Source organism: Dipteris shenzhenensis, chromosome 26 (assembly GCF_047967505.1).
Source record: "Dipteris shenzhenensis isolate YYH24624 ecotype China chromosome 26, Dip_SZ_1.0, whole genome shotgun sequence".
NCBI classification, from domain to species: domain Eukaryota; kingdom Viridiplantae; phylum Streptophyta; class Polypodiopsida; order Gleicheniales; family Dipteridaceae; genus Dipteris; species Dipteris shenzhenensis.
The window spans coordinates 23,350,217-23,361,425 of NC_141621.1; the positions used below are offsets into that span (position 1 = coordinate 23,350,217).

Here is an 11,209-nt window from a genome sequence, read left to right on the forward strand (position 1 = left end):
TCGGTCAAGAGATTGACGTCGACTCAATCTATTTATGTAAATAAAGCCAAAAAAGCCCAAGAAAGTTGACATCAAAACTTTGCAAGTATCATTCGTAAAGCCTTAAGGAAAAGTAACACCGATTTATCTTCCAGCTTTAATTTATAGTTTTTTAAAATAAAGGCAGTGGCTTTGAAGTCAATGTGAGAGCATGAAAATAACTATAGAACCTTGACAAATCTTAATGGATCTTGTGAGTCCTCAAAGCTTCTTTTTTATTATATCTTACTAAACAATCTACAAGGTGTAAAGACCAGTAAAACCCACAAGATAGAGCCAAATCAATAGTTTCGATCAACTCACGAAATGCTTAAATATTTCTAGAACATCACGAGCGACAAGGAGCTTGTATCTTTAACATCATGGGATGGACCTTGCGAGTGTACTGTCCAAGTCTGGAGGTCGACTCACGAGAAAGCAAGTAAGCAAAGTTTGAGACGGAAGCAGGCGAGTCTGTGGCTGATACGAGGTGGCCTGTCTGAAGAAATAAAAAGCACTGTCCAGATAAATGTTCACGCTGCATGCTTCCGTTTCACCGGGACCATCCATGACGAAGAACAAGAAGTATAATGAGAATCTCATACGGTTGATGGGAGCTTAATAAGCTTATCTTTGCAAAACGTACATAGATTCTTTTGAGTCGGACAAGCCTCCGTTCCTATCAAACCTTATCGGTCCGGCTTCCTGTCGAAGTCTCAATGCCACCAACATTGTTCAACAGCATGCTCCCTGCAGATTGCAGCTCTGATTAGATCTGTAAAGGCGCAGTAATCGATTGAGGTAACCGGTTGAAGAGCACACGAGTGTAGAGCATATATCAGTGAGCTGATAATCGCCAACACCCTGACGCGGGTAGAAACTCGGTAGAAATCGAGATAGATCGGAGAGACATACACTCTGAAAGAGCGATTGTTGTATCGACTTCCCCAATATCTCTGTTGTACTCCAGTTTCGGCTGATATGGAAGCCTTACCCACAACCATAATCGTAGGGGGCGGCACGCTTCGATCTTGGCAAACCGGAAACTTTATGTTGAAGTCGAAACGCAATGCCCGGCCGGCCTCCCGCGTAGCTGCCTCTTTGTTGGATACAGCAAGGATCGCTCTGCAGCAGGTCGAGAGCCGCTGCAAGCAATTAGCGGGGTTCCCCCTGCCTCGCGCCATATCGGGCTTACTCGGATCGTTTGAGAAGGAGATCAAGATTAGCGGAAATGTTCTCTTGCAAACAGAGTACCTCCTGGACTTGAACAACGTCCTGGCGGATGTCGAGGATGCGTTTTTCGACATTATAAGCCAGAACGTGAAGATGACGCTCGTGAGTGTTAACAAAGATTCTGGTAACGATTCACAATTTCACAAAGGTGGATCTTAATGGCTCATGTGAACAGTACACGATCTGGATTGTAACTGGCCGAATCCCGATGTTTCTGGTTTTCGGTTGTGCAGAATCGGGAGAAGGCAAGCAAAGCGACGCCACAAAAGTGGAGAACTGGATTCGCAAGTTGCCGGGACTTGTCGCTTCAGACGTGGGAACTAGTTACCCGGTGGAGTTTTGTATACCTAGAGATTTCGGCACACCCGGAGCCCTCTTGGTGGAGAATCACCATCCCAACCAGTTCTTCCTCAAGTCCGTCACCTTGACGATGCCAGACAAGACGGAAATCCATTTCGTTTGCAATTCGTGGGTCTACAATGTGAGCAACTACGAGGGTCCCCGAATCTTCTTCGCCAACAAGGTAGGTCTAGAATCTAGAATACCTCATTCGCTTGCATACCTTGCCAAGTTGCCAGTTTTGCATCAGGTCGTGACAAACTTCTTCCGTCTTGTTCCTGTCCCTTCATCAGGTTTATCTTCCCAGCCAGACACCCCCTGGGCTGCTAGCCCTCCGATCTAAAGAGCTCGAGAACCTGCAGGGCAAGGCGGACGATCCGATTGGCGAGAGAAAGGAGGCTGACAGAATCTATGCTTATGATATTTACAACGATCTCGGCAATCCTGACCAAAGCCGCGATTTGGCGAGGCCCGTGCTTGGTGGCTCCGAGGAGTATCCGTATCCGAGGAGGTGTAGAACAGGGCGCAAGCGGACCAAAGCTGGTAGGCACTTGCCACTAGCCATGCTATCTGAATCCTGATCATGCTCCGAAGAGTTTGGAATAAAGCGAAGTAACGGAAGCTTCCGCAGTCACTCATTGTTGTCAAAGGTTCACTGATAATTGTCAAAGGTTCTAAGTTCTAAACTTCTAATTCCTGGTTTCGTCGTTCAGACCCCGCATCCGAAAGTCCGGTTTCTGTTTTAGGAACCGTTTATGTGCCTCGCGACGAGCAATTCGACCACTTCAAGGGATCTGATTTTCTTGGCTCGGCCATCAAGTCCTTGGCTCACTACATCGTCCCAGTAATTGAGAACTTGTTCATCGACGATCCCAATTTCACCTCCTTCCAACAGATCAGCGATCTGTACGCCCAGGGACTGGATATGAGTAACTGCCAGAAGAGGACACATGAAGAAAAAAAAGCGAAGCTCAGCGATCCGTTTGAACTCATCCGCGAGCTCACGGACGGCACTGACTCGAACCTGCTCAAGTACCCGATGCCTGCGGTGATTCGAGGTGCAAATCTCATACCCTGCCCAATTCTGCCATGCGAGCGGATCATGACTGATACGCTATTTTGCAGAGAATAAGCAGGCATGGACCTCGGACGAAGAGTTCGCTCGGCAAATGCTGTCCGGCATAAATCCAATGGTCATCGAGAGGCTTAAGGTGTGCTGCCATTCATCAGAATTTGTGAGATTGTCCACTTATTTCTACGAGAATCGACAAATACTAAACAAATTCTCGGTTCACAATGGTTGGAGCTATTGGAAAGACTCAAGAGGGACTTTAAACTTGCTCAAAACGTAATCGCGTCTGTATGCTAGCGCGGCCTCCTAGATTTTTTTTGCAATGCCTTGGCAGGTTTTCCCCCCGGTGGGATGTCTCGATGAGAAAATCTACGGGCCTCAAGCATCTGCATTCACCCATAAGCACGTCGAGGCTTCTCTCGAGGGCTTGTCCGTTGAGCAGGTGAAACACCCCATCCTTCTTTCAAAGTTCCCAATCGACTCCAGAAACGCTGACCTTTGGTAAGGGTGTTGAACCTGCAATGTTTGACGTTCTCCTGATTTATTTGCTCCATCATTCAGGCCGTCGACCAGAATCGGCTCTTCATTGTGGATTATCACGACGTTTATCTTCCTTACTTAGACAGAATCAACGCTCTAAAAGGCAAGGGATATGCTTCCCGCTCTTTGTTCTTCCTCACCAAAGACGACACTCTAAAAGCAGTTGCCATCGAACTGAGCTTGCCACCTCCGACCGAAGGAGATCATACCATTCGGAGAGTGTTCACTCCTGGCACTCTAGAATGGGAGTTCGCCAAGACTCACGCCATCATCAATGATTCGGGATACCACGAGCTCGTCAGCCATTGGTAATGTTTCGTGGGGAGATACATCATGCACGTTCCAACTATTACGTGGCTTTCCTGTTGTATCTCACTCCAATATTCAATGATTGCAATAATTTTTGCAGGCTGAGAACTCATGCTTGCGTTGAGCCGTTCATCATCGCCACATATCGGCATATCAGCGCCCTGCACCCTCTCTACGCGCTCTTGACTCCCCACTTTCGAAACACGATGAATATCAACGCTCTTGCCAGGAAAGCTCTGATCAACTGCGATGGAGGAAGCCTCACCACTGGAGGAATCATAGAAAAGGCCTTCACTCCAACCAAGTATTCTACGGAGCTGTCGTCCGCTGCATACAAGACCTGGAGATTCGACGAACAGGGTCTTCCAGCTGATTTGCTTAAAAGGTGATAATATCGTTATTATCACGGCTTTGTCGATGGGATCCTGATCTATTGCTTCCAGCTTCCTCATTCAATTATGACAAAACCTGATCACAGGGGAATGGCGGTGAAGGATGATTCAGCAGAGCATGGGCTAAGGCTATTCGTGAAGGATTATCCATATGCCGTGGATGGTCTAGAAATCTGGTCCGCCATACAGGCTTGGGTAAAGGAATACATCGAGTACTATTACAAGGATGATGCGGCTGTGAGGGAGGACACGGAACTACGGGAGTGGTGGAACGAAATCAAGGAGGTAGGGCACGGAGACAAGAAACATGCGGAGTGGTGGACGCCGATGGAGAAGGTCGGGGAACTGGAGGAAGTGGTGGTGACACTGATCTGGGTGGCGGCAGCGCACCATGCAGCGGTGAATTTCGGACAGTATGAGTATGCGGGCTACATGCCGAACAGGCCGACGATGGGAAGGAAGCTGATTCCGGAGGAGGGAACGAGGGAGTACGACGAGATGAAGAAGGATCCTGAGAAATTCTACCTGGAGATGGTGTCATCAAAGTCACAAGCAACTATTGTGATGACAACCATCGAGATCTTGTCTCTGCATGCCTCGGATGAGGAGTATCTGGGGCAACGACAAACACCCAATTGGAGCAGCGACGCGGGTGTGCTGGCTGCCTTCAAAAGATTTGGAGAGAAGCTTGGCCATGTCCAAAACCGCATCGATGCCCGCAATGCCAACCCCTTACTCTCGAATAGGGTTGGGCCAGCCGACATCCCCTACACCCTCCTCTTTCCCTCCTCCCAACCAGGAATCACGGGCAAGGGCATCCCCAACAGTGTCTCCATCTGACTTCGGCTTTACGTAGAGCCAGCTGTAGCCAATCAAGTGACATGTGAGTAGGGAGAAGAGCCAGATCCCGTGGATATGGTTGTGATCGCCTGTACATCACTCTGAATCTCGTCCTTGCATTTATTCTTTCTGCTTTGGCCACTTCATATCTCTCAATCCACTTCTGCATCTCACGGCTTTTAAGGATACAAAACTTATTGAATTTCTCCATTTGCTCTTCGCTCATCTTTCTTTCAATCCCTTTTCCTTGGGGAACCTCGCCAACGATGCGATCATCATCCTTGTTATGCCAAGCTTGCAGCATATTGGGATCCGTGGATGCAAGAAACTCTGTGATATATACTAATGACTCTTACACAAGCCATCCCTCTGCCATGCTTGCTTCTGGTCTTGCTCTTTGTCTTACAAATCCCTTTAAAGTTTTCATAAACTGCTCGAGAAAAAACATCCATCGACTATGAACGGTACCTGCTATAGCCACCTCATCAACTATGTGCACAAGCAAGTGAACTTGAGTTGTCATAATGCTCGAGAAAAAGTGTTTCTCAAGCAAGCATACGGCTTCGATGCATTCCACCCTAGCCTTCTCGATGCTCGATATGGAGATCTCTTTTTGAGATATCCACCTATTTCACATGTCCATGTTGTTCGAACAATGATGATTCGGTATACACTATCCAAATGATGATTCTCAAAACAAACAATATCTAAATAATGAGTTAAATTAATGCAAGAGCTAACCTCATTAAGGCCGAGACACTTGTATCCGATCACCCATACTTTACTTGTAGATTCAAGATTGAGAGACAAGCACGTAGTTTAGACATCCTAGCACCCTCGTACAATTGTGTTGATTGCAACTCTCGCATTTTGACCTCAAACTCTGGCATCACGTGTACATGGGATGTAGTGCTCCTAAAAATGGAATCCATCATGTTGACCATACCCTCGTCATCATCCGAGAGACTATAGTCTTACTGAAAGTGAGAAGGTATATGCGTACCCTCGTCACCCTCCTTATCCTATTTTAAGATTTCGTGTAAATATAAGATCTTGTATTTCCTGGTATGCAATAAGACTGCAAACTTAAATAGCTTTGACTTACTGATGGTCCATCAACATGTGCAACACCAATGGTGGGTATTGGTTCCGGCTCCTTCCCATACATCTGCAAGTGGTGCATGATAATACGACGTTGACATCATACTTCTCGCTTGCAATGAGTGCAATGACAGTATAACCTTTTCGTAAGCCACTTCGTGCTCCTGGGCATTGGCACATCATTGGACGAGCTTCCACGCTTCCACTTGTCCCTTCTATCTACACTTATAAAATCACAACATAAGCATGAAGAAGAGATATTAACAGTTATAAAATAGCATCTATGAGCTTCCCTTCATGCTACCACAAAAAGTGACTGAAAGCGTCGCTATATAGTGACATTTTCCTTTGTTCCGTCGCTATATAGCAACGTTTTTAAAACCCGAGACTCCCATCGCGTAGCGCTTTCTTTATCCCCTTCTCTAATCTCTCAAGTAAGCAAGGCAATCTCTCTTCCCACCTATTTTCGACGACCTCCCACTCTATTCTCCACTCCTCACCCTTCTCCTAGCTCTTGTACTCCCTCTCTACCCTTTTCCCTCTTTGGTTTCTTGAAAGGAAGTTCTTCAAGACGTGAGTTTGCTTCAATAATTTAGGTTATTTATTTGTTAGCTTTAGTTTTGTGAGTGCTTCTCCTTGTATTGCTAAACCTATAAACTAGTTTTCATGCTTGTTTTCAAAGGATTGGAACAAAAAATGAGATTTCAAGAAAGAAATAAGACTCACCTCTTTTTTGTATTTCTCTTCCTTCTCTTTCTCCTTGTCTCCTCAATCTCCTTCTTTCCTTGTCTCCTCAATCTCCTTCCTTCAAGAAGTTCTTCAAGAGGTGAGTTTGCTTCAACAATATAGGTTATTTATTTGTTAACTTTAGTTTTGTGAGTGCTTCTCCTTGTATTGCTAAACCTATAAACTAGTTTTCATGCTTGTTTTCAAAGGATTGAAACAAAAAACGAGATTTCAAGAAAGAAAGAAGACTCACCTCTTTTTTGTATGTCTCTTCCTTCTCTTTCTCCTTGTCTCCTCAATCTCCTCCTTTCCTTGTCTCCTCAATCTCCTTCCTTCAAGAAGTTACTTTTGTAATCTCCTCCTTCCTCTAACATCTTATTTGAAAAATGGATTGTTTCCTCTCTTTTGTAGAGCCAGTCCACAACACCGAGCGGAACGTACTATTTCAGGTAAGTGCTCCCTCTTTTTTCCATTTATTATTTTTGTTATTTGCATTGTTCTGCAGCTAGCCCCTTATGCGCTAGCTGCAGTGATGGGAACCCTCTCTTCCTCTCAATCTTTTTCCTTCTTCCCTCCTTCAATCTATTTCCTCCTCTTTTTCCCTCTTTCCTTTTCCTCTTCTTCTCTCTTTCTTTCCCTCTTTTTCCCTCTTTCCTTTCTCTCGTCTTCTCTCTTTCCCCCTTCTCTTAAGCATAAGAAAATGAGACATATGCTCATACTTATGCTTATGCATGAGTATAAGAGAAGTAGACATAGCATATGTCTCTTTTTTCCCCCTTCTCTTATTCTCTCTTTCCCCCTTCTCTCTTTCCTTTCCCTCTTATTCTCTATTTCCCCTTTCTCTCTTTCCTTGCCCTCTTTCCTTTCCCTCTTATTCTCTATTTCTCCCTTCTCTTATGCTCATACTTATGCTCATACATAAGCATAAGCATAAGCTTATGCTTATGCTTATGCTTAAGCATAAGCATGAGCATAAGAAAATGAGACATATGCTCATGCTTATGCTTATGCATGAGCATAAGAGAAGTAGACATATGCTCAAGCATGAGCATATGTCTCTTTTTTCCCCCTTCTCTCTTTCCTTTCCCTCTTATTCTCTATTTCCCCCTTCTCTCTTTCCTTGCCCCCTTTCCTTTCCCTCTTATTCTCTATTTCCCCCTTCTCTTATGCTCATGCATAAGCATAAGCATAAGCTTATTATGCTTATGCTTATGCTTAAGCATAAGCATGAGCATAAGAAAATGAGACATATGCTCATGCTTATGCTTATGCATGAGCATAAGAGAAGTAGACATATGCTCAAGCATGAGCATATGTCTCTTTTTCCCCCTTCTCTTATTCTCTCTTTCCCCCTTCTCTCTTTCTCTCCCTCTTTACTCTTTTCCAATCTCTCCTTCTCTTTCCCTCTTCTTCTCTCTTTCCCCCTTCTCTTATGCTCATGCATAAACATAAGCATGAGCATAAGAATGCTTATGCTTATGCATGAGCATAAGAGAAGTAGGCATATGCTCATGCATAAGCATGAGCATATGTCTCTTTTTTCCTCTTTTCTCTTTCCCTCTTCTTCTCTCTTTCCTTTCCTTCTTTCCTTTCCCTCTTATTCTCTCTTTCCCCCTTCTCTTATGCTCATGCATAAGCATAAGCATGAGCATGAGCATCAGAAAAGGAGACATTCTTATGCTTATGCTTATGCATGAGCATAAGAGAAGTAGACATATGCTCATGCATAAGCATGAGCATATGTTTCTTTTTTCCTCTTTTCTCTTTCCCTCTTCTTCTCTCTTTTCTTTCCCTCTTTCCTTTCCCTGTTATTCTCTCTTTCCCCCTTCTCTTATGCTCATGCATAAGCATAAGCTTGAGCTTATGCTTATGCTTATGCTTAAGCATAAGCATGAGCATAAGAAAAGGAGACATATGCTCATGCTTATGCTTATGCATGAGCATAAGAGAAGTAGACACATGCTCATGCATAAGCATGAGTATATGTCTCTTTTTTCCCCCTTCTCTTATTCTCTCTTTCCCCCTTCTCTCTTTTCTTTCCCTCTTATTCTCTATTTCCCCCTTCTCTTATGCTCATGCATAAGCCTAAGCATAAGTATGAGCATAAGAAAATGAGACATATGCTCATGTTTATGCTTATGCATGAGCATAAGAGAAGTAGACATATGCTCATGCTTTTTTTTTCCCCCTTCTTTTATTCTCTCTTCCCCCCTTCTCTCTTTCTCTCCCTCTTTCCTCTTTTCCAATCTCTCCTTCTCTTTCCCTCCTCTCCTCTCTTTCCTCCTTCTCTTATGCTCATGCATAAACATAAGCATGAGCATAAGAGAAGTAGACATATGCTTTCTTTCCCCCTTCTCTTATGCCCATGCATAAACATAAGCATGAGCATACTTATGCTTATCCTTGTCTTTCCCTCTTCTTCTCTCTTTCCCCCTTCTCTTATGCTCATGCATAAACATAAGCATGAGCATACTTATGCTTATCCTTCTCTTTCCCTCTTCTTCTCTCTTCCTCTTCTTCTCTCTTTCCCCCTTCTCTCTTTCTCTCTTTTCCCTTTCTCTCTTTCTCTCCCTGTTTTCTCTTCTTCCTCTTCTTCTCTCTTTCTCTTCCTCTTTCCTCTTTTCCAATCTCTCCTTCCTTTCCCTCTTCTTCTCTCTTTCTTTTCCTCTTTTTCCCTCTTTCCTTTCCCTCTTATTCTCTCTTTCCCCCTTCTCTTATGCTTATGCTTAAGCATAAGCATGAGCATGAGCATAAGAAAAGGAGACATATGCTCATGCTTATGCTTATGCATGAGCATAAGAGAAGTAGACATACATGCTCATGCATTTGCATGAGCATATGTCTCTTTTTTCCCCCTTCTCTTATTCTCTCTTTCCCCCTTCTCTCTTTCTCTCCCTCTTTCCTCTTTTCCAATCTCTCCTTCCTTTCCCTCTTCTTCTCTCTTTCCCCCTTCTCTTATGCTCATGCATAAACATAAGCATGAGTATCAGAATGCTTATGCTTATGCATGAGCATAAGAGATTCCTCTTCTCTTATGCTCTTCTCTCATTTCCCTCTTCTCTTCCCTCTTCTTCAGATTCCTTTTCTTCTCTTCCCTCTCATTTCCCTATTCTCTTCCTCTTCTTCTCTTCCTCTTCTTCTCTCTTTTCCCCTTCTCTTATGCTCATGCATAAACATAAGCATGAGCATAAGAATGCTTATGCTTATGCATGAGCATAAGAGAAGTAGACATATGCTCATGCATTCGCATGAGCATATGTCTCTTTTTTCCCCCTTCTCTTATTCTCTCCTTCCCCCTTCTCTTATTCTCTCTTCTTTCTCTCTTCTTCCTCTTCTCCTCTCTTCCCCTCTCCTTTCCCTCTTCTTTCTCTCTTCTTTCTCTCTTCTTCCTCTTCTCTCCCTCTTCTCCCTCTTCTTCCTCTTCTTCCTTTTCCTTTCCCTCTTCTCTCCTCTTCTTTTTCTCTTTCCTTTCCCTCTTTTTCCTCTTCTCCTCCCCCTTCTCTTCCTCTTCTCTCCCTCTTTGCCTATGCCTATGCCTATGCCTATGCTTATGTTTGTTTTTTTGTTTTTTGTTTTCGTGTTTGTGTTTATGTTAGACATGGGATCACGTCGCTCATCCGACGAGTACGGACAGCCTCGTAGGAGGAGAGCTCACGATCTATATGCTCCAGAGGACTTTGATTCCTCTGAGGCGACTACCCCGAGGACTACTCTTGGTCCGACTCCTCTTAGACCTAGCACTACGACTACCCCTGGTCCGACTCCTCTTCCACATAGCACTACGACTACCGCTCAGGGAACTCCTTTGCTAGCCGTGCATGGCTTTGTCGGGAGTCCCGATGAGTTTGTAGCGTAAATGAGCGATGAGGAGGTAGCAAGATTCTTCTCTCTGCTATCTCAGAGGACTCAGCAATTCCCTCCCCTACATCGACGGCTGGAGGTACTACCCAAACATCCCCTCGTGCCCCTTCGACCGAGGGGTCATCACCTGCGCATGCCTCTCATAAGGGAAGGAAGAGTAGGAAGGGCAGCTTATGTTGTGCTAACTTGGGAGATGTAGACGAGTCAACACACTCACATTCCTATAGGTCTCCACTTCATCCAAAGACACAGTATCAGTTAGGTCCCTTTCCCTCTCCCACTCCCACTGATACTCCTCGCTCTGGAAGCACTCGTGCAACTTCCACTCCTTCTGACTCTGCTACCATCAGTCCTCCTTACTCATCAGAGGATCTCTCCTATCAAATCACAGCTACCGGAGAGATAATAGAAGATAGAAATGGCAAAGCAGCGATGACCAGCATGAGGCAGTTGATGAGCCATCACTTCAAGAGCGGCATTGCTACCGATTGGCGGTATCAAGATGGACAAAAGAAGCAGGCGGTCATCGATGAGTTAAAACAAAAATACCCTAACCCACCAAATTGGGAGTTTAATGAGAATTATATGCGAGAGTACATGGGTTTGGTCTTGAAGCATCGTAGATCAACCTTGCATACTTCGATCACAAAGGGGTTGGCTAAACCCAACTGGGCAGACAAAGCTGATTGGAAGTTCTTCAAGAAGCAAAATAGGGACCATCCCGAATTGTTTGAGGGTTAGAGGAGGGCTGCGAAGAGATGGCTGGATGTTGTAGATA

The 11,209-nt window shown here is 44.6% G+C and overlaps 1 protein-coding gene across 1 annotated transcript; it reads left to right on the top strand.

The window, feature by feature from the left end:
- The first annotated feature begins 748 nt into the window (after window positions 1–748).
- LOC147884841 (linoleate 9S-lipoxygenase A-like) lies at window positions 749–4,743 on the top strand. The gene is made up of 9 exons (XM_087397563.1): window positions 749–1,375; window positions 1,485–1,774; window positions 1,884–2,133; window positions 2,304–2,648; window positions 2,716–2,801; window positions 2,997–3,104; window positions 3,224–3,510; window positions 3,612–3,896; window positions 3,990–4,743. The coding sequence occupies exons 1-9, from the start codon at window positions 1,000–1,002 to the stop codon at window positions 4,741–4,743; spliced, it is 2,781 nt and encodes a 926-aa protein (XP_087253689.1). The 5' UTR covers window positions 749–999.
- Window positions 4,744–11,209: the final 6,466 nt, after the last annotated feature.